General features: G+C 41.0%; 1 protein-coding gene across 8 annotated transcripts in view; it reads left to right on the top strand.

Annotated features, from left to right (window-relative positions):
- Positions 1–23,447, top strand: part of METAP1D (methionyl aminopeptidase type 1D, mitochondrial) — a 73,199-nt gene that overhangs the window by 4,088 nt on the left and 45,664 nt on the right. For 5 of the 8 annotated variants that reach the window (XM_080668574.1, XM_080668575.1, XM_080668579.1 and 2 more), the window contains exon 2: positions 12,671–12,845. The exons of the other annotated variants lie outside the window; for them this stretch is intronic. In XM_080668574.1, the coding sequence (XP_080524700.1) occupies positions 12,737–12,845 (109 nt within the window). In that variant the 5' untranslated portion in view covers positions 12,671–12,736. The remainder of the gene's footprint in view (positions 1–12,670; positions 12,846–23,447) is intronic. 8 annotated transcript variants of the gene reach the window in all.

Below are 23,447 nucleotides of genomic sequence, written 5' to 3'. Positions count from 1 at the left end.
GGAATTGGAAGAGACGAAGAGCCCAGTCAGGGGAAGAGGCTCAGGGGGACGTTTTGCGATGACTCAGTAAAAGTCAGCAAATTTGGCCACTAGTAAGTTCTAGTGACTTAGACCAAAATTTTAGCAGTGGAAGGAATGGATGAAAAGTGATAGTTGGTGGTGGCTGTAGAGAAGTATACAAGTGTTACTGTTTTTTAATAACCTTGCCGAGATATAATTCATAGACCTCACAATTCAGTGGTGTTTTGTATAGTCACAGAGTTGTGCAACCATCACCACAATCAATTTTCCATTTTCATCACTCCCAAAATAAACTTTTCACCCAAAAGCAGTCACTCCCCAAGACCCCTCTCCCCCAGTCCCCATCAGCCTTCAGTAAATGCTAATCTACTTTCTGTCTCTAGATTTCCTATTCTGAACATTTCAAATAAACGGAATGGCACAATATGTGGTCTTTTGTGACTGGCTTCTTTCACTTTGTGTGATATTTACGAGGTTCATCCACACTGTAGTACATATCAGTACCTCATCCCTTTTTACTGCCTAATAATTTTACTGTATGGATAGACCACATTTACTTACCCATTCATCAACTGTTGGACATTTGGGCTATTTCCACTCTTTGGCTCTTCTGAATAATGCTGCTGGGGTCATTTGGGTGCAGGATTTGTGTGGACATATTTTTTTTTTTAAATATATTTTATTGATATTTTACAGAGAGGAGGAGAGAGGGATAGAGAGCTAGAAACATCAATGTGAGAGAAACATCGATCAGCTGCCTCCTGCACACCTCCCACTGGGGATGTGCCCGCAACCAATGTACATGCCCTTGACCAGAATCGAACCCGGGACCCTTCAGTCCGCAGGCCGACGCTCTATCCACTGAGCCAAACCGGTTTCGGCTTTATTTGTTTTTAAATAGAGGCCCTGGCTATGTTTACAAGTAGAGGGAAGGAAAGAAACTGGTGAGGAATAAGGACCACTGGAAATCCTGGAGATGGGGGGCCTTTCAGGAGAGAGAACAGATCTGAAATGTGGGAGGAGGAGAAGAGGGAAATTTTCCCTTGGAAGTGGGGAGAGTGTCTCTACTTCTGAGACCAGGAGTGAAGGAAGAGTCGGAATTTCTTTTTCTTGGAATGAAAATACTTAATTAAAAATATATTTTCTGATTATAGAAGTAATATGAGGAAAGCTGTATAACAGTGACTAAGATTGTGGGTTTTCAAGTCGGACTCATTTAGGTTTGAATCTTGATGTTGCTGCTTACTAGCTGTAGAACCTTGGACGTGTTAACCTATATAAGCTTTAATTCTTCACTTTTATAATCGGGATGAGACAAATACCTACCTTACTGGGCTGTTATGAGGATTAAAGAAATAATGCCTGTTCTGCTGTATTAGTTACCTATTGCTGTGTAACAAATTATCCCAAACAGCAAACACTATGTCAGTTTCTGAGGGCCAGGAATCTGGGTGTGACTTAGCTGAGTGCCTTTGGCTCAGGATCCATCAGGTTGCAGTTGAGCTGTTGGCTGGAACTGCAGTCATCCCTGCTTCATGCGCACTCCCATGGCTCTGGGCAGGCCTCAGTTCCTCCTGGAGACTTCACTTTCTTGTCACCTGTGTCTCTTCATAGGACTGCCCTCAACATGGCAGTCTGCTTCTTTTAGAATTGGTAATCAGAGAGAGAGAGAACCGGAGTACCTATGACAGAAATCTGTCTTTTTAAATCAAATCTCAGAAGTGACTTCCCATCACTCCTGCCATGTGCCTTTGATCACATAGACCAGCACACAGTGGCAGACCAGGTGTGAATACCAGAAGGCTGGGTCACTGGAGACCATCTGGGAGGCTGGCCACCACAGCAGCTCTCAGCACAGTGCATGACACATAATAAGCTTAAACTATTCCTAGTGGTAGTATTAAGATATTATAGAGATGTATAAAGAAGAAAGTAAAAGTTACTCATGGTCTCACCATAGATCAAAAGAGTAGGCATTTTTAAAATTATTTTACCTCCTGCCCGGCTTGTGTGCCTCAGTGGTTGAGCATTGACCTATGAATCAGGAGATAACAGTTCAATTCCAGGTCTGGGCACATACCCAGGTTGAGGGTTTGATCTCCAGTAGGGGGCGTGCAGAAGACAGCCAATCAATGATTTTTCTCATCATTGATGTTTCAATCTTTCCCTTTCCCTTCCTCTCTGAAATCAATAAAAATATATTTTTAAAAACATTTTTTAAAGAAAAAAATATTTTTCCTCCTAAGGAAGGCTACTAGTAATACGACTGTGATTTTTTAAAATTTCTACCACACCTATAAGAGAAAGTTCATTAATTAGTAAAATATTAACTTAGGAAAATTAACTTTTGAGATCCTTTTATTGTTCACATTTTGAGTCTATACATGACACTCTTATTTATCCTTCTGTTCACCATTGTGATAATTCTGAATTTGGAGTATCATATACTCTGTCTCTGTCATCAGTGAGATTATGATTTTCCTATAAGATCAAACAGAAATAGGTCAGGAATGAAAAGAACACCCTTGTCATACTCTCTGTCAACTAGCTAATGCTGGTGAAAACCAAACCCTCTAGGAATTGCTATTACACAAGACAGCTCCTCTCTGTCGTCTTCTGTCATTTCTTCCCTACTTTATACTCTGTGACTTGTAGCTGTTCAGGGCATTGCTGAGCGCTGGGGCACTGCAATCGGAAAAGTGAGTGAGCAACACAGCACTAGAAGGCTGAGGTGTAGGGAGGCTGTTCTCTCGTGATACAGTAAGTGGGAGATGTGACAAACAGCTAGATAGCAGTGTGATGGCATGTTGGAAAGCACTGAAAGATTATCAGTTACCTAGATTTAAAAAAACGAAAGCCCTTGACCATCTCTTTTGCCAGTCACCTTTCAGGAAAGCTTTCCAATTTGGGGGACAGGGAGACAGTACAGGTTAAAGGAAAATCACAGCTTCCCAGGAGTCATGTAAAGTCAGCTTATGTGGATTAGTATTTGTGCTGGCTTCTTTTATAAGGGTCAGATTAATTTTCTAATATTGTTTTCTACTTTAATGTTATTGCTTTAATCATTAGACTACCACCAGTTCCTTCAGGCAATAGGAAGTGATTGAAGAGTAAATGAGACTCATATTGCTTATGCTTAAATGTTGATGACTTCCTGCATGCATATTAATTATTGCTGACCTTGATCTTAAATTCCTTCCTAATACAAATGCTCATTAAGCATACCTACTAGATCCCTCAGTGTTTACCAGATACCTGGTTTGTTTCCAAAAGCACATTAACTCTAATGTTCAGAGTATGTCAAGATTTTTTAGTACCCTTTTCTGATTTGTCTTGCAGTTCTTACTAGGACTGTAAATTTGGAAAACTTAGGGAGAGAAAAATCAGCAACTCTTAACAGGGGATTTAGCCTAGTTTAAAAGACTGTTCTGCTCATCAGACCTTGAACATGTCCTAATTGGTTGTTTGGGTCAGTATGTCCAACTGGCAGTCTCAGACCCCATCCAGGCCACAGAGCGTTTCTGTGTGCACTCCGGCTGTCGAGCAGCAGGACTTGGCCTGTCCCCTGCTTTGGTGGCCCCTTTCTTTAGTTCAGGCCCACCCGCTTCTGCCTCAGAGGCCTGGGAAACCCTGGCTGGCCACCTGGTCTCTTCATGCCCCGCATCCATGCATTGGCACCCCCACCCTTGCCCCAGTTAACTCCTCAGCCACCCTGGCAGATTTCCTGACAACAGCCCTCTCCAGAACTAGGACCCAGGGCAGCAGTTGTTGGAGCGTGTGCTAGGAGAGATGAGAGGGCCAAGGAGTCTGAGGGAAGATGAAGTTGAAAGCAAAGGAGTATGGAAGAGAGAGGGGGAAAGGACCACATCAGTTGAAAAGAAATTAAGTGTATAAGAACTTGAAGTGAGGTGGTAGTATACATAGAGATAGATGTGAGTGGGAGGTAGGTAAGAGGTGAAGGCGTTTGTGTATGGTGATGCCCATCTACTAGGTGAGGAACAAGAGAGAGAAATTTGCGTGTGAAGAGGCCACATGTGAGAGACAGGAGGACGGAGAGAGCAAACAACAGGTCAGTTTGGCAGACTGTGACCACGCACATGCGCAACACATGAACATGGGAAACAGTATGACAAAGCATTTTTTTTCAGATTTGTGAATATATTATAACAAAAAGTGCTGTTATAAAAAAGGTAAACCACAAATAGATACACCCATAGGAGAGTACATTGAGGTTATTTTACTTACTTACTTACTTACTTACTATATTTATTTATTTTTTACATTGAGATTATTTTACTTATTTATTTATTTATTTTTTTACATTGAGGTTATTTTAGAATGTCACAAATGAGTAGTCATTTGATTCAAAAGCACAGCTGCTTGCTACCATGTTGATTGTTTTATTTATTTATTTTAATATATTTTTATTGATTTCGGAGAGGAGAGAGAGAGAGAGAGAGAGAGAGAGAGATAGAAACATCAGTGATAAGCCCTAATCTGATAGGCCCATGGACTGAAGGGTCCCACCTTCGGTTCTGGTTCCGGGAACATACCTGGGTTGTAGGCTCAATCCCTGGCCCTAGTTGGGGTGAGTGCCAGAGGCAACCGATAGATGTGTCTTTCTCACATCGATGTTTCTCTCTCTCTCTCTGTCTCCCCCTCCCTTCCACTCTCTCTAAAAATCAGTGGAAAAATATCCTCAGGTGAGGATTAACAAAAAAAGAAAGAAAAAGAAACATCAATGATGAGAGAGAATCAACAATTGGCCGCCTCACACACACCTCCCCACCCAGATTGAGCCCCCAACGCAGCATGTGCCCTGACTGGGAATCCAACTGCAACCTCCTGGTTCATAGGTCGGTGCTCAACCACTGAGCAGCACCAGCAGGCTATTGAATGTTTTAAATGTGGCTCATCCCAACCAAAAAGCTGTACAGTATCAAGATTTTGATGACTTAAGTGCTTACCGTTTAAAAAAACACACATATAAGTAGGATAATTTTTGCACACCAATATAAATTTTTTATCTTTTTAAATTAGGCAGTCTTCTGTTGCTTTTAATGGAATAGGTGGGGAAATACCCATTTTGTTATAATTCTTCATTTTTGTTTATACCTTATCCTCAGCCTAGTATGCTGTTTCCTTGCCCTTCATTTTTGCCAAAATCCTATATATGTCAAGGACTATGTCAAGCACCACCTTCTTTATAGGTCCTCTCTTAGTCTTCCTTAATGATTGTGATCTTATCTCTCTGCTTCCCCTTCCTTTTTTAAAAATATATTTTTATTGATTTCAGAGAGGAAGGGAGAGAAAGAGATAGAAATATCAATGATGAGAATCATTGATTTTCTGCACTCCCCCTACTGGGGATCAAGCCTGTAACCTGGGTATGTGCCTTTGACCGGAATCGAACCCAGGACCTTTCAGTCTGCAGGCTGACGCTCTATCCACTGAGCCAAACCAGCTAGGGCTTCCCTTTCTTTTTCACATCAATTGTTTGAACCCCAATTGGGGTTAAGTTGCAAGAAACTAAAGTCATTCTAGCTATTTCAAGTGGAAGTACCTTTACTTTAGGAATTGGGTGTTCTTTGTTGTTGGGGGGTTAAAGAAACAGCCTGTAGTCTGAACCTACAGGAACAACTTTTAGAATAGCTCCTCTGAACTGGCCCACCAGGAGAGCTAAGCTGCTACCCCTACTCAATACTCGTGAAGCTATGGGACACCAGAATGCTGCTCAGAAAAACCTAACATTTGTATACCTGTGCTCACCAGTAGAAAAAGGATAGTAAAAGCAACAGTAATGAGGACTCCACCACACTTTCCCATTCAAATCTTCCACCAAGGCATCTAATAGTTAGAGTGACATTCAGATATAGAACCCTCATGTAAGAGAGTCTGGGAAATGTAGTTCTTAGCTATCCAGTCACTATAGTATGGAAGATAATTAGGTAAAGGTTGGAATGGAATGCTGAGTTCATCATTTCCTCTATAGTCACTCACTGTGAGACACAAGCTGTTATATTTGTAATGGTTTTCACACTAACCTTATCACACTAGTTAGTGGATTATCAGGACTGCTAGGGCAGGAAATATGTATAAGTAATTTTTATACCACCCCACACACAGTAAATATACAAGTTTCTATAGAGGGTAAGAACTGGTTACTTGCTAACTGAGTGAAATTTAGTCATATTGCCAAGAGTAGCAGCATTACTTGGATATAAGAGAAAACATTTTAATATTAACCCAAGACAAAACAAGATAGTAATTAGAAGGGAGTCTAAAAAACTCCAGGGTAAATTTAGGTTTGTTTATTTAAAAAATAGAAATTTAATTGAGAATGTATCTCCAAATAACTCTTTTTCCCAATACTGAAGATAGCCTATGAATGGTCCATGAATAAGAGGAAGTATCATCTGGGGGAGGAACCATTGCCATTTGACGTGATGTTTGGAATGAGAAGATTCAGGAGTATACATGGAACTCAGTCCTGTAAACTTGTGCTTATTAAGAACAGAGACAGATAGCCCAGCTGATGTGGCTCAGCAGTTGAGCATCCACCCAGGAACCAAAAGGTTGCCAATGTGATTCCCAGTGAGAGCACATGCCCAGATTGCGGGCTTGATCCCCAGTGGGGGTACATGCAGGAGGCAGCCGATTAATGTTTCTCTATCTTCCTTCCTCTCTCTCTAAAAATCAATAAAAACATACTTTTTAAAAAGAACAGATACAGATGATCTGCTGTGATGATTAAGATATGAAAACAGATAAGTTTTAAAAAGAAAAAGGTTATTAGAAAATATGTGCGTGTGAGAAATAAGGGGGACTTGCATGCCACAGATAGCAAAGGTGATTGATGACTTCATGACTGCTGACAAATTTATGAGAATATAAGGACTCTAGTAATGAACTGCAGTCAGGGTTCGAAGGATACCTTCAACCAATAAAATACTATATTATAAATCTTTCCTTGATCTGAAATAAGAGGCTCACTTTAAGGGATACTTCCAAGTAGTGCAGAGGTAGGAACATAAGACTCTATGAGGAATGGTGACTTCAGCTCTGGATGTAACTTACCATGTGACTTAGTTGGCAACCTGTGGCTTCAGCTGCCACTACTTTCTGATCTGTCTATCTTTCTATCTATCTATCTATCTATCTATAATATTCCCCAAAGTTAATTATCCTCTGAGCTAGAGATTAGGCTGTCCCAGTGGTTATAAACTTCAGTGTGTGTTAGAACCTGGAGGGCTTATTGAAAAATAGCTAAGCTATATCCAGCTCTCCAAATTTGTATTTCTTTTTTTTTTCTTTAATCCTCACCCAAGGATATGTTTTATTGATTTCAGAGAGAGAGAAAAACATCACCTCAATGTGAGAAACATTGATTGATTGCCTCCCATATACTCCATGACTGGGGATCAAACCCAAAAACTGGGAATCAAACCGCAAACTCCGCCCCCCCCCCCCCCCCCCCCCGTGTGGGACGATGCTCCAACCAACTGAGCCCCTCAGCTGGGGGCACATTTGTATTTCTAATGAGCTCCTAAGCGATGATAGTCTGAAGAATCACACTTTGAGAACCTCTGCAATGTCATCATGTCCAATATAGAGCTCATCATCTTTGCCCAAAAGTCTGCCCCTCCTCCTCTTTTCCCTTTTTGGGTTAATAACTCCAGTATTCACACAGGCTCCTAGGTCAGAGACCTAGGGAGAGGAGAGAAAGGGGTAAGTAATTGCTAGACTTCTCCATCTTCCCAATCAGGCCCACTCACTTGTCCCCTTCTGGACTACAATAGCCTTTTTCTTTAACTTCCTGCCTCTTACCTGCTCTTAACCCAGCCCACCCCAATTTTTGAAAATTTAATTTAAAATTTAAATATGATCAGTACTTTTCTTTGCCCAAATTTTTTTTTTTAAATATATTTTATTGATATTTTACAGAGAGGAAGGGAGAGGGATAGAGAGCTAGAAACATCGATGAGAGAGAAACATCAATCAGCTGCCTCCTGCACACCTCCCACTGGGGATGTGCCCGCAACCAAGGTACATGCCCTTGACCAGAATCGAACCCGGGACCCCTCAGTCCGCAGGCCGAAGCTCTATCCACTGAGCCAAACCGGTTTCGGCTCTTTGCCCAAATTTTTAATGTCTTCCACCTGTCTTTAAGATACGATTTAGCCTTAGCCATTTTGGCTCAGTGGATATAGAGTCGGTGATTCCGGTCCAGGCACATACCTCGGTTGCAGGGTATTTGTCTTGTTTCTACATATCTACCTTGCCACATATTCCGGTCCAGGCACATACCTCGGTTGCAGGGTGGAGGACCCTGGTGGAGCCCTGGTCAGGGCACGTGCAGGAGGCAACCAATCGATGTGTTTCTCTCACATCAATATTTCTCTCTGTCTTTCCCCATCTCTTCCACTCTCTCTAAAATCAATCGAAAAATATCCTTGGATGAGGATTAACAAAAATAATAAGATTTAAACTCCTTATTTTAGAACACAAAGCTCTTTATATTTTGTCCCTGAGACAGCATCTCTAATCCTCGTGATAGGCACTCTTCCCTCAAGCTATAGCACCTATACACTGCTTTCTGTGTTAAATGCATATACCACCACTGATGTTCATCTAACAGTACATTTCTGCTCAAACTTTAGAATTCAGCTTAAGTACACTTTGATTTGTATGTACCACCTCTTGGTTCCAGTAGCATCCTGATCACACATCTAGTGCTGTATTGTAACCATGGGTTAAACAGTTAATCTTATTCCCTTCTAGGCAGCATGGGTATTGTGAGTCAGTAGGTGTGGAGGGGGACCTGGGAATCTGCATGTTCAACAAGCTCCTTGGCAATTTTTGAAGGCACAGACCTCAGTTTTAAGTGGTTTCTAAGGTCTACTTCAACTCTGAAATCTCAAGGGTTTTCCTTCTTGCATTTTAGCTGGTGCTGTGAAGGAGGAAAAAAGCTTTGGGGTAGTTGATTAAAACAAAAAAAAAGCATATTGTAATATTCTTCAATGCCCACAATAAGATATCTTATTATACTGAAATATGTGGCAAGGTAGATATGTAGAAACAAGACAAATACCCTTATTTTAAGAGTGTTTCCTTAATCTCTTCAACTTTTTATTCATTAATTCTAAGACTGTTTATTGAGGGTTTGCTATGTACCAGACACTGTTCTAGCCATTTGGAGTACATCAATGAATAAAACAGACAAAATTCCTTACCCTAAAGAAGCCTGCACTGCTAGACAATAAACAAATATAATGAGTAAATCACAGACTATTTTGGAAGGTGATAAGTACTATGGAAAATTGAAGGGGGGGGGCTTTCTTTTCTTTTGTCAGGATTTAGTAGTGAATCACTAGAAATAATAGTTTATTTAATTTGAGCTATTTAAATAAGCAGTTCTTTAAATGGCAGACTTTAATCTGCACCCAATCAGAAGAGAGTTTGTGATTTGCAATATTCAAGATTGGTTTTCTTTTATAAAATTGACAATAACTGGCTTTCCCATTTTGTCAGTAGAAGAAAAATAATAGTTCAGGGAATTGCTTCTAAGGAGTCCTAAGTAAATTATGTGTTTTAAAATTTGTACTACTATAAAGAAAAAGGAAAAAAATTAAGTCTCAAACTACTAAAAAGAATTTTGTGTTTTATACTAATCTCTAAGGCTGATTTAAATTTTTTAAAGAACTTTATTCCTCTTCTTGTCTCCTTCCCATTTTAATTTTTTGTTTGTTTATATTTTCATATTTAGGTAAAAAGTGTCAGTCCTTTTAGAATTTATGGGGGTGCTTCATGGGATGGGTGAAGAAGTGCAGGACTTTAGCTTTATCTCTCTGGGTCGCTCAGAAGTAAGAGAAACAGACTGGTTCTGTGGAGAACCAGAAATCACTTCTCCACCTTTACTTTCAAAAAACCAAATCAAAAGATCTAACATTTCACTGTAAACAGTTTTAAAAGTCAAATTAATGTCACCTGCAGACTAAGCTAAAAGAGTGATAAGTATTGTGCACAACAGTTGAAATTGTTTTCAGAGTCCTACCACAATGAAAGACTTTTGTTGCTCTCCTTAAAAACTAGAACTGTATGGTAATTCTGATGACTGTCAGTTCCTGTGGGGTGTTTACACAAAGGTACTTATAAATGAAGAGTCATTTTTAGAGCAATTAGAGAAGAGGCTAGACAGAGAATAGCCAGCTCAGTGGCCTGGCAGGTCGGGGTTAAGGTTTATTGACAGGATAGGGTCAGGGTCTGCTCCACCACTGTTGGCCCTAGTACCTACCCTCCGGATACACCCAAGACCTCAGCCTGCCTCTGCTCCCTGCCATAGGCCAAACTCCCATGCAGCATGTGGAGAAGAGAAAGAAGAAAGAGGAGGGGAAGTTCTACTAAAACTTTACAGTTCAGTATGGAAATGCAAGTTTGAAACTATTTGTGTATATTTTTCTGGCCCAGATGTTGTGTCACATTAGGAAGAAGAAACTTTAAAACATACAAAGAATTGTCTGTTCTTTCAACTTTGTAGTTTGCAGTTATTGCATCCTGAAGAAAGAAATTGCCTAGCCAAAGTAGTCTTTTAATTTCATTTTTCCGTTTTGAGTTACAGGTTTCTGGCAAGCTCCCTGACCACTACTATTACCTGGTGGCGCCTATATTTCATCAAATTTAGACATGCAGACTACCTGGATCCAGGCCCAGATGAACTGTTGTGACTGATAAACATGATCCCACCCTGCCCCCATGCATGCTCCTGCTTTTCCCTTTAAGGGAATCTAAGACTTTGAGTTCCTGAGTCCCCAGGGAGTTAAAGAAAAATGTGTTCCGGTATTCAGCATTTGAGTTTGCTCCATGGTTTTCTGTGCTGCATCTCTGCTTGCCCAGAGCCTGGTGAACATCCCAGCAGTGCCCCCACTTCTCCTGTGTTGGTAATTAATGCAGGAAGATTTTTTTGTTTTTAATAAAAACAAGCAGAGGCATCTATCAGTACCCACAGTCAAGGCAGAATTTGTTTGACATCTTGTGATTGCTGCTTACAAAGAGAATGACAGCAGTTATTAAACAAATAAGAAAAAAGATGCTGTTTATTGGTAGTTTTCAGATATCCTAAGAATATACTTGCAACATTACTTACTGCCTTTGCTTGCATGAGTAGAAAATAGTAGAATTAATAGAGTCATTAATTTTTGAAGTCTGGATTGCATTAGATTTAGAGTAATAATAAAAATTCAGATATTAAACAAACGTATATTTTCACAAAATTTTTTTATTGTTGACCCTATTACAGATGTCCCCTATATTCACCCCCCGCCCATGCCTTCCTCCACCCTAAATGTATTTTTAGCTGTATAATATACTAGGGGATTTTCCTTTCATTAGAGTATATTTCAGACATTTGTTTTTATTATTATAGGAGGAATATTAGCATTCATTTTAATTAAACTTAATTGCATTTCTCGTGTGAAGTATTTTTTAATAGCTATACTAGTATTCCTGTAGGTTTGCCCTGATAAAAGGTTATGAAAAAATTGTCTACTTGCTTCCTAGTGGGTTTGGCTCAGTGGACAGAGCCTTGGCCTATGGACTGAAGGGTTTAGGGTTCGATTCCCACCAAGGGCATGTACCTCAGTTGCAAGCTCTATCCCCAGCCCTGTGTGCGGGAGGCAGCCAATCGATGTTTCTTTCTCTCTGTTTGTCCTCCTCCCTTCCACTCTCTAAAAATCAATGGAAAAATATTCTCGGGTGAGGATTAACATAACAAAAACAAAAAATTGTCTATTTGCTTGGAAATAGTCAGAAGTTTAATTTTGAAGTTTTAATTCAGAAATTTTAAAATGAAAATTTGGGATATAGTCAAGTGGGAAAAGCATGAAAATGTTCAGGGTCTGATGTTTTTGTTTTCATGTCATGTTCATATGACCTAAGAAAAAAATTACTCTGTCTGTGGCCTAAGTTATCTGGAAAGTGTTACTTATAATTTCAGTCCCACCTCACCAGATGATGTGGAAGCATCAGACCACATATTTCCATAAGTACTGGGTAAAGGTGGGATTCCTGAGAAGGGAGGAGAGGAAACTTCCTGGGGTGTTGGTAATAGTCTGTATTTTGATAGCTATTTGGTTACACAGGAATATGCCTTTGTCAGAACTCATCAAATGATATGCTTAAGATTAGTGCATATCATGGCATACAAAGTTTACCTCAGTATACAAAAGATAAGGAACTCTAAACACATATATTGAAGTTTGGGTAATGATATGCATGTTGAAGTAAGGAGGAATGGGTTACTGATCTTTTGAAACTTACTTTGAAATGCATAAAAAATGGATAGTGGAATATTTAGAAATGTGATAAAGAACAAATATAGTGAAATGTTAATTATAGAATATAGGTAGTATACTGTACAATTCTTTGAATATTTTTTTATGTTTGAAAATTTTCATAAAATGTTGGGGAGAAAATGAAAGTGCTGGTTTTTTCTCATTAAAGGATTTGTGTACTTCCATTTTTCTAGTCCACCCCTTTAATTCAAAATCAAGCCACTTGGATTAATACCAAAAGGGGCTAGGGTATGAATGTAGCCATTTAGATAAATAGAAAAATGTGCCCACCTCATATTTTCTCTAATAACTTTTGAAAGGCCATTACCAAGCATGGAAGCCAAGGGTGTCTTTACAAACAAGAAGAGCTCTAAGAAACCCAAACCATGCAGCCCAACAATGACCTGTCTGGGCAGATGAAAATTGGCCTCCAGAACCCTCACCTTGGAAAAGGACATGGCCTCCGGACACATAATCTTCACCAGTGGCAAACAGGTGACACCCCCTTAACTCCCCTCCTCCCCCCGCTATATACCTTATACTAACTAAAGCCCTATCAAATGAAAATGGGCTTTCTGTTTTCAGCCAAACCCCAGGGATTTGGCCATGAACACCTCCACTTTTATCAGAATGCCAAGCTATCTCTTACATCTTGATAGAGCCCTCTTTTTAAAGATATCTTATATGGGACCCCTGTGATACTTATGGTGTGTGTGTGTGTGTGTGTGTGTGTGTGTGTGTGTGTGTGTGTGTGTTAGTCTTGAAGGATCAAAAGGGTAAATTGGTTCTGGTAGAATTTGAACCAAACTTTTAAAAGCTAATAATAATGTATTTTTAAACAACATTGTTTAGTTGGTGCTTAAACAGTAAACTGGACAGTCAAGATTCGAAAGGTTTAAAGATCTCAATTCTTTTAAGGTTTCAAAATGATCTCTGACCGGTTAATTTATCTTTATCCTTTTACTTTCTCATTTGGAAAGTGAGGGCTGAAACTGACACAAAATGCCCAGTAAGTGGTTCTCCAACTTCAGTGTTTATAAGGATCATTTATATAAGAAACTTTAGTGTGTGTAAAAATTGCTTAGTTTGTTAAAATGCATATTCTAGCTCCTATACTTGAATTTTCATAATCAGTATGTCTGGGGCAGAGCGCAGAAATCTGCATTTTCATAAACACTCATTGTGATATTGATGCAATTATTGGGCCAGGTGAGAACTGGTGTAGATGTGTTCTGATGGGTACTATGGTAACTGATAAAAGCTTTCTTTTTTTTACTTTTTAGCTTTTTCTTGAGGAAAATTTTAAATATACACTAGAGAGAATAGTATAATGAACTTCCATTGACCCATCACCCAACTTCAGCAACGTTGGTTTACTTCTACACTCATCTACTCCCTGTATTCCTCTTTTACAGATTATCTGTGGAAGCAGATCTTAGATATACATCCATAAATATTTTAGTAGGCAACTCTAAAATATTTAAATATAAGTACTTAAAAAATACACCATTATTAAATCTTACAAAATTTGAGAATAATTCCTTAGCATCAAATATGTTGTTAATGTCTAGATTTCCTGGATTTTTTTCCACAGTTGATTTGTTGGATTCAGGAACCAGACACAGTCCACACATTGCATTTGATTGATGTGTCTCTTTAATCTTTTAATCTATAGGCTTCCCCTTCCCTCTTTTTTCCCCCTTGTGATTTATTTGTTAAAGAAACCAGGTCATTTATTCTGTAGATTTTCTCAGGCTAGATTTTCTGATTGGATCATCATGATGTCATTTACCATTTTTCTTTTCCCTGTAATTTCTGTAAACTCTGTCGCTTCCATCCTGAAGTTTGATCAGATTAAAGTTCAAATATTTTTTTGGCAAGAATACATCATAGGTAGTGTCATATACTCCCATCAGGAGGGACATGTCTGGTTGTTCTCTCTTTTGTCATGTTAGCCGCCATTCATAATCATTGCTGAGATCCTTTATGTTCTAGGGAGAGCCCTGTATTTTAACTTAGTAAGTAGCTCATGGAAGAGCCTTCTCCCTCTCATTGTGGAGTTTTCCTTTTTTTAGTGAGGCTTTTAAAGCTTTCACAGCAAACCCCTAACTGCCTACTTAGATGTTGTGTTTGCTATAGAAAGCAAAAAGGCTTTTTTGCTTTCACATCTTAGTCTCATTTTCACAATATAATCTTTAAAATTTATCTTAGCATCTTCAACATTTATTTCAGTTTCTGAGACATATTGAGATGAATAGATGACCACACAATTGAAGAGAAAGTTTCGGGCCTGATAATGAAACCACAGTTACAAGCTAGTTGACCTGATATAAGTACAAATGAGTCAGAGCTACTAATTCTGTACCACCATCCCATCCAGAGGGGAAGGCAATGAATTTTTTTTTTAGAAAGTATGTCTTTATTGATTTCAGAGAGGAAGGGAGAGGGAAAGAGAGATAGAAACATTAATGATGAAAGAGAATCATTGGCTGCCTCCTGCACATGCCCTACTGGGGATCAAGCCAGCAACCCAGGCATGTGCCCTTGACCGGAATCGAACCTGGGACCCTTCAGTCCGCAAGCTGACGCTCTGTCCACTGAGCCAAACCAGTTAGGGCGTAATGAGTTTTTAAGACCTATATTTATTGATTTTTGTCCTGAAAGCAGACATGAGATTTCTGGATCAGGGCAGACAACTATTACTTATAGCAATAATCAAATTGGTTCCCTACACCCATTTTCCCCTTCAGAGCAATGAGAAGGGGTCTAGAAGAATGAGGTGGGATATGCCAAAATCCCTTCAGGAACTGGGAATGAATGGGTTCCTTCCTTCATTCAACAAATATTTACTGATTGTTGACTATATGTCAGACACTGAGCCAGCACTGGGGTAGATGGTAAACACTAGAGAACGCCCAACCTATCACATACAACCATATATCTCTGTGCTTAGAGTTAGCCATCAGGAGTCATATTCATAGGTAATCAAATATATATATATTTCATGTGTGTGAATATATTTTTTTATAAAGTCATTGCTTGGTATCCTTGAGGAATTGCTTTCAGGGTACCCATGGATACCCAAATCCTTAGATGGTCAAGTCCCTTATATAAAACTAGAGGCCCGGTGCATGGATTCATGCACCAGTTGGGTTCGTCAGCCTGGCTTGTGGGGATCAGGCTGAAACTGGCTCTCCGACATGCCCCTAGGGGTCCTGGATTGTGAGAGGGCACAAGCCAGGCCAAGGGACCCCACCAGTGCAAGATCGGGGCTGGGGAGGGACTGCAGGAGAGCTCCAGGGCGTGTCCAGCCCGTCTTGCCCAGTCCTGATCCGTCGGACCCCAGCAGCAAGCTAACCTACCGGTCAGAGCGTCTACCCGCTGGTGGTCAGTGTGCATCATAGTGACTGGTTGAATGGTCGGACACTTAGCATATTAGGCTTTTATTATATAGGAGTAGAGGCCTGGTGCACGAAATTTGTGCACGGGGGTGGGCGGTTGGGGGTGGGTCCCTCAGCCCAACCTGCACCCTCTCCAGTCTGGGAACCCTCAGGGGATGTCCTACTGATGGCTTAGGCCTGCTCCCCGTGGTTCTCTGCTCTCTGCGGACCTGCCTGCTTGTCGCCGCCGCAGGCCCTGGTATCTGCTCTCTGCGGGGGCCTACTTGCCACTTGCCACTGTGGCCAGGGGCAAGCAGGGCCCTGATGTCTGCTCTCAGTGAGGGGCAAGCAGGGCCCTGCTGTCTGCTCGCTACGGGGGCCCTGCTGTCTGCTCTCTGCAGGGGCCCTGTTGTCTGCTCTCTGCAGGGGCCTGCTTGCTCCTCACTGTAAAAGGATGACTCCAGCGGGGCTGAGGGGACTGGGCGCCACCAACTTGTGGCTATGGGTGCCTCCATCTTTGTGACAGAGTGACAGTCGATTTGCATATTCCCTCTTTATTAGATAGGATAGTATAGTATTTGCACATAATCTACTCACATCCTCCCATAAACTTTAAATCATCTCTAGATTATTTATAATACCTAATACAATGTAAATGCTATGTAAGTAGTTGTTAAACTGTATTGTTTAGGGAATAATGACAAGAAAAAATATCTGTACATGTTCAGTATAGATGCAACCATCGGTCGGCCTAACTACATAGTACACATCAGCAGCAATGTAACCGTTCCTCCCCCAATGCAGTTGACCCTTGAATAATGCAGGGTTAGGGGTGCTGACCCCTGGATAGTCAAAAATAACTTTTGACTCCCCCAAAACTTAACTACTAACAGTTGTTGACTGAAGCCTTACCAATAACATAAATAGCCCATTAACACATCTTTTGTATGTTATATGTATTATATACTGTAGTCTTACAATAAATTAAGCTAGAGGAAAGAAAATGTTATTAAGAAAATCATAAGGGCCAAAACCGGTTTGGCTCAGTGGATAGAGCATCAGCCTGCGGACTGAAAGGTCCCAGGTTCGATTCCGGTCAAGGGCATGTAACTTGGTTGCGGGTACATCCCCAGTAGGAGGTGTGCAAGAGGCAGCTGATTGATGTTTCTCTCTCATCGATGTTTCTGACTATCTATCACTCTTCCTTCCTCTCTGTAAAAAATCAATAAAATATATTAAAAAAAAAAGTAACCCACATATTAAAAAAAAAAAAAAGAAAATCATAAGGGAGAAAAAATACATTTTCTGTATTTATTGAAAAAAATCAAACTGGTGTTGTTCAAGGGTCAGCTGTATTTTCCATCTGCAGTTGGTTGAATCTGAGGATATAGTACCCAAGGATAGGGAGGGCTGATTGTATGTACATAATTTTATACATATGTAGGCACATACATAGGTTTATGTATGTATTATTTGAATTTCCTCTTTGACTTACAGTATGATTTCAAAACTTGTTTATTTCATTTTAAATTTACCTACCAACTAGAGGCCCAGTGCATAAAATTTGTACACTGGTAGGGTCCCTAGGCCTGGCCAGTGATCAGGGCCAATTGGGGCCTTCCGGCTGACGGCCAGGGCCTTCCTTCTGGCTGCCGGCTGGGGCCTCCCTTTGCCAGCTGCCAACCAGGGCCTCCCTTCCCTGGCTACCGGCCAGGGCCTTTTTTCATTCCACGCCACCCCCTGGTGGTCAGTGCACATCATAGCCAGTGATAGAGCTCCCGGTCTCCCGGTCAAACTCGCACAGGGACACTTTGCATATTAGCCTTTTATATATATACTAGAGGCCTGGTGCATGAAATTTGTGCTCTGGGGGGGGGGGTGTCCCTCAGCCCGTCCTGCACCCTCTCCAATCTGGGACCCCTCGGGGGATGTCCGACTGCCAGTTTAGGCCTGATAAACCAGCAGTCGGACATCCCTCTCGCAATCCGGGACCGCTGGCTCCTAACCGCTCGCCTGCCTGCCTGATCACCCCTAACTGCCTCTGCCTGCTGGCCTGATCACCCCTAACTGCTCCCCTGCTGGCCTGATTGCCCCTTACTGCTCCCCTGCCTGCCTGATCGCCCCTAACCTCCTCTGCCTGCTGGCCTAGTCGCTCCTACCTGCCCTCCCCTGCCGGCCTGGTCGGCCCTAACTGCCCTCCCCTGCCGGCCTGATCGCCCCTAACCACCTCTGCCTCGGCCCCTGCTACCGTGGCTTTGTCTGGAAGGACATCCAAATGGATGTCTAGTCTAATTAGCATATTACCCTTTCATTAGTATAGATAGATGTCATTTGCCCTGAAGTTTGCATCAAGTTTTCTCATCCCTATACTTTATACCCGCTGGTGTTTGCTCATGTGGATAGTTCTTTTAGCAAGAAAGTGAAATCCAAATTGTAAAAATTAGACTCTGAAAATCCAAGTGCAAAGTATTAAAGATTTTACCAGGCTGAAGAGGCCTAAAGAAAGAGAAGGACAGCCCTGGCCAGTTTGGCTCAGTGGACAGAGCATCAGCCTGCAGAATGAAAGGTCCCAGTTTCAATTCCAGTCAAGGACATGTACCTTGGTTGCAGGCACATCCCCGGTAGGGGGTGTGCAGGAGGCAGCTGATTGATGTTTCTCTCTCCTCAATGTTTCTGGCCTCTATACCTCTCCCTTCCTCTCTGTAAAAAATCAATAAAATACATTAAAAAAAAAAGAAAGAAAGAGAAGGACAAACCCCAGCAGCTACTGTGGTAGGTGCTGGAGTTCAGACCTTGTGGAGTTGGTGTTCTGATAGGGGAGGTAAAAAGGCACAATTAGACAAACTTGATAACTCCAAAATGGGAAAAGTGCTTTGGAAGAAATAAACAAGGTTAAGAAGGAATATCTGGGAAGACCACTTTAGAGAGAGTGCTCCCAAAAGGCCTCTGATGAAGTGACATTTGAGCTGAGGCCTGAAGGATGTGAATGAGCCAGTGATGTGAGGAGTTGGTGAAAGAGCAAATGCACAGACAAGAAAGGACTTAAAATGTCTGAGGAACACAAAGGGACTGTGGTTGTGGGGTTAGTGAGTGACAAGGAGGGTGGAGTGTGAGGAGGCTAGAGGTAGGCAGAGGCAAGACCATGCAGAGCCTTGGAGACTGAGAAGTTAGAATTATGTTCTAAAAGTGGTTGACAAACTGAAGAATTTTAAGCAGGAAAACTTAGTAATTATCCTCACCTAGACTTTTATTTTCCTATGCAGTGCAAATGTCCGTGTGTGTTTTTAATGATATCATATTATACATGATCTGCAACTTGCTTTTTCGCTTACCAATAACATAATGGGCATCTCTGAAAGGAAGATTTATTTAAAAATAATAATTAGTTTGTTTTGCTGTGAACTACATGACAAATAGATTTAGATATGTAATAATTTGAAGCTCTGGAAAATCAGTTTCTTGGGGGTTAAAAAAGGAAGGACAGTGCTTACTTTTAATGGCAATTATAGATATGAATTCACTTCAATAATTTAAGAACATTGCCAAAACCGGTTTGGCTCAGTGGATAGAGCGTCGACCTGCGGACTGAAGGGTCCTGGGTTCGATTCCGGTCAAAGGCATGTACCCTGGTTGCGGGCACATCCCCAGTGGGAGGTGTGCATGAGGCAGCTGATCGATGTTTCTCTCTCATCGATGTTTCTAGCTCTCTATCTCTCTCCCTTCCTCTCTGTAAAATATCAATAAAATATATTTTAAAAAATAATTTAAGAACATTAAAACCATATTCTAACTTGATTCTTGATTTTGTGTTAAACTTATCATGATTAGTATGTTACTTTAGCCACGTATTGTTAAAGCAACTTTATAGGTCATTTTAGTCTTCTAGATACAGCATAGCTTGAACAAAGAAGGGAAATCAGAGAATAAGAATTTGTAGGAAGTACATGGTCAAACCATAACAAATCAGGAGAGGTTCAGTAAACTCCATAGAGCATGTATCTCTTTTAAAAGTATAGTGTGACCTGACCGGTTTGGCTCAGTAGTTGAGCATCTACCAATGAACTAAGAGGTGACTGGTTTGACTCTCTGTCAGGGCACATGCCTGGATTGTGGGCTCGATCCCCAGTAGGGGTCTTGCAGGAGGCAGCTGATTGATAATGTTTCTCATCGATGATCATATCTCTATACTTCTCCCTTCCTCTCTCTTTAAAAATCAGTAAAAACTTTTTTTTTTTTTTTTTTTTTTTTTTTACAGTTGTGGCTTAGTGCTTGAGCATCAACCTATGAACCAAGAGGTCACAGTTTGATTCCAGGTCAGGGCACATGCCCAGGTTACAGGCTCCATCCCCAGTGAGGGGCGTGCAAGAGGCAGCCAATCAATGATTCTCTCTCATTGTTGATGTTTCTATATCTCTTTTCCCTCTAAAATGAATAAAAATATTTTTTATTAAAAAGTACAGTTTACTATTGTCAGTAATTGTAACCGTACTTATTTATTTGCTTTTAAAATATATTTAGTTATTTTGAAAAATACATCTAAAAATCCTTGAACTATAAAATTCCAGCATCTTTTAGTTTTTGTCCATCTATAAAATCTAATCAAAAGCATGAATAGAAGAATCAGTCTACCCTATATAATAAAAGGCTAATATGCAAATCAACCGAATGGCGGAATGACCGGTCGCTATGACATGTAGTGACCACCAGGGGGCAGACGCTCAATGCAAGAGCTGCCCCCTAGTGGTCAGTGTGCTCCCACTGGGGGAGCGCTACTCAACCAGAAGCCGGGCTCACAGCTGGCGAGCACAGCAACGGTGGTGGGAGCATCTCCCACCTCTGTGGCAGTAGTAAAGATGTCTGACTAATGGCTTAGGCCTGCTCCCCGCAACGGGCCTACACCGTCAGTCACACATTCCCCGAGGGCTCCCGGACTGTGAGAGGGCACAGGCTGGGCTGAGGGTCCCCCCCCCTTCCTGTGTGCACAAATTTCGTGCACTGGGCCTCTAGTATTATAATAAAGTAGAGATAAAGAAAATGTTTTCTGGTCTTAGGGTCCCCTGTCGTGTGGACATCTGTGGCAAACATTTTCCAAAATACTAGGTGAATGAAAAAACTATACCCCACAAAAATAAGTACCTCAAACTCATGAACCAGATTTTAGCTCATTTGTAAACCTTCATTAACAAAAACAAACACACAAAAATTATTGCAGAGGTAGAAACTAAAGCAGGCAAGAAGTTATCACATTACAAGAGGGATACTTGGAGAAAACCCCTGTCTGCATTCTTAAGCTATGAACCCCAGCCCCAACCTTCAGCATTTGAAATTTTCTTTCTGAATTCAAATTTTTGATATGCTTCTGGTTTTGTAATAAAGTCAAGAGCAATAGTAATGTTGCTTTCTGCCTTTTATCTTCTACTAGAGGCCTGGTGCACAAATTTGTGCACGGGTGGGGTCTGGCTGGCCTGCCCCGATTGGGGCCAGGCCCACTGCGGGGAGGGGCTGCAGGCCATCAGTCGGCTGGCCCGGGCCCCAGTCAGGGTGGGAGTGGCCGATCGGGGCCACAGTGCACGTCAAAGCTGCCGGTTGTTCCGGCGTTCCAGTTACTCAGCTTTTATATATATAGATTAGAGTCACTGGAGCAGCATCAGTTAGCAAGAAATACTCTCTTTCTTAATAAAAACCTTTCACTTAACTTTCTTCTGTACTTAAAAATAAAAATATACTTAGCTTCTCCAGATATTTAATTGTATGTTATCCATTTGTTAAAAGATGCCTTTTTTAAAAATATTTTTTTATTGATTTCAGAGAGGAAGGGAGAGGGAGCAAGAGATAGGAACATCAGTTATGAGAGGGAATCATTGCCTCCTGCACGCCCCCTACTGGGGATGGAGTCCGCAACCCGAGTGGCCTCCTGGGTCATGGATCAACGCTCAACCACTGAGCCACACTGGCGGGGCAAAAGATTTCTTAATTCCACTATTAAATGCACACCCACATGTATGCATGTATGTATATGTCATACATCAAAAAAATCTTCTTATTGTTTAGTTTTAAGAAATGGTTTTGCCTGGCCAGGTAGCTCAGTTGTTTAGTGTCGTCCTGATGGGCCAAGGTTACAGGTTTGATCCCTGGTCAAGGCACATGCAGGAATCAATGAATGCCTAAATAAGTAGAAAAACAAAAATTGATGTTTCTCTCTCTCTCTCCCTCTCCCTCCCTTTTCCTTTCTCTCTAAAATCAATAAGTAAAAAAATTGTTTTGAAAAATAAATATGAATGACAATTTAGAAATATTTTATCTTAAGTGCTCATCATTTTCTAAAATTCATAATTCAGAAATATTCCACTGGAAGAGGAAACTAAAGACATTTATAATGACCCCCCCCCCCAGAGTTTCATTCTCATGAAACAGATTATTAATGGTGTAACTGAAATCATTGGAAGGGTCCGATTGCCCCAAAATATCTCCCCTACGACCTGTTTGGAACATAAAATTTCCAACTACTAGAATGATTCCTTTGGGTTAAGAGAAGATCTCCATAAAGCCTTAGTTTAATAGGAGTTATCATTCCTGCTTTGCTAAGATTGTATTAGAAGGAATACTTTGGTATGTTTTGTTTTGTTTTTATTTTATCTTTATTGTTGAAAGTGTTACAGATGTCCCCTTTCCATACCTTCCCCTTAGCCCCCCACCCCTTCTGCCTTCTGCCTGTGGTATGTTTTAGTAGTCTTAGTGAAGAGGAGGGTAAGGATTCATGGTGGAAGAGAAGAGAGACACTCCCCTACCAACGGCTCCAAAAGAGGGCTTTAGGCTGTGGGAAAGGCAAAGCCCCTACTTCATAATTATGAAATGTCTGCTTTGTTGAGAGCCATATTTAAACCTGATAGTACTTTGTGCTCATCTAAGTTGCAGAATGAGTATAAGATAGACCATGTCATTCATGAACACTTCTGTCTCTTTTAGTATAATGCCAAAGTGTTTGTAGAGTAACTTGGCACCTTCACTTCTCCCACAGTCTGGGGGTAAAGTCCAGAAAACAGTCTAGTTGAGTTTTCAGATGGGTTTTTGGCAAGAAGTCTAGGTGGCTTTATAGAGCTTGTCTCTGATGTTACTCACGGAATGTGAAAGAAAGGGGAGGATTTGTGGACCTGATTAAAACAAGGAAGTAATCCAGTGACTTAAAGAGATGGGTTGTGGAACTTGAATCCTAAAATAAAGCCCTCCCCTCCTTGAGTTTTTAGCCATGGGAATAACCAGTTGCTTCATTGTGTGTTTTGTCAAAGTGCCTCAGCCATTTGGCCAGCCTGATGGTTACCTGCTGCCTCTTTTTATAGCCTCTGTGTCCTTTGTTGTTGCCCTGCTGGTCAAACATGTGTAACAGTGCCCTGGGGCACCAAGCATGCCCTGGGGAGCTAAGTGCTGCCAGATGTGGGGAGCAAGGGTTGATTCACATGGCCATAATTTCCAATAGCTAATTTTACCTGTTTTCTTTTGGTTTTGGGTTTCTTTCTTAAAGAAAAAATCCTTTTGGAGTTGGGTTTTTGTCCCCTTCAAATTGCAGTCTTCTTGTCTTGTTACCACTATTCTTCCAGCCCCACCCCACCCCCCAAAATGAAAGTGTGAGAAGAAAGGGATGGAGAAGATATTTGATTTATTAAATCTGGGTAATTAATGTTTTACTTTATGATAAAAATTAGTGAAGTGTATCTGTTTT

This window comes from Plecotus auritus (genome assembly GCF_963455305.1).
Source record: "Plecotus auritus genome assembly, chromosome: 5".
In the NCBI taxonomy this organism is placed as follows: domain Eukaryota; kingdom Metazoa; phylum Chordata; class Mammalia; order Chiroptera; family Vespertilionidae; genus Plecotus; species Plecotus auritus.
The sequence above is the reverse complement of the archived record's forward strand: the minus strand, read 5'-3'. Positions and strand labels throughout refer to the sequence as shown.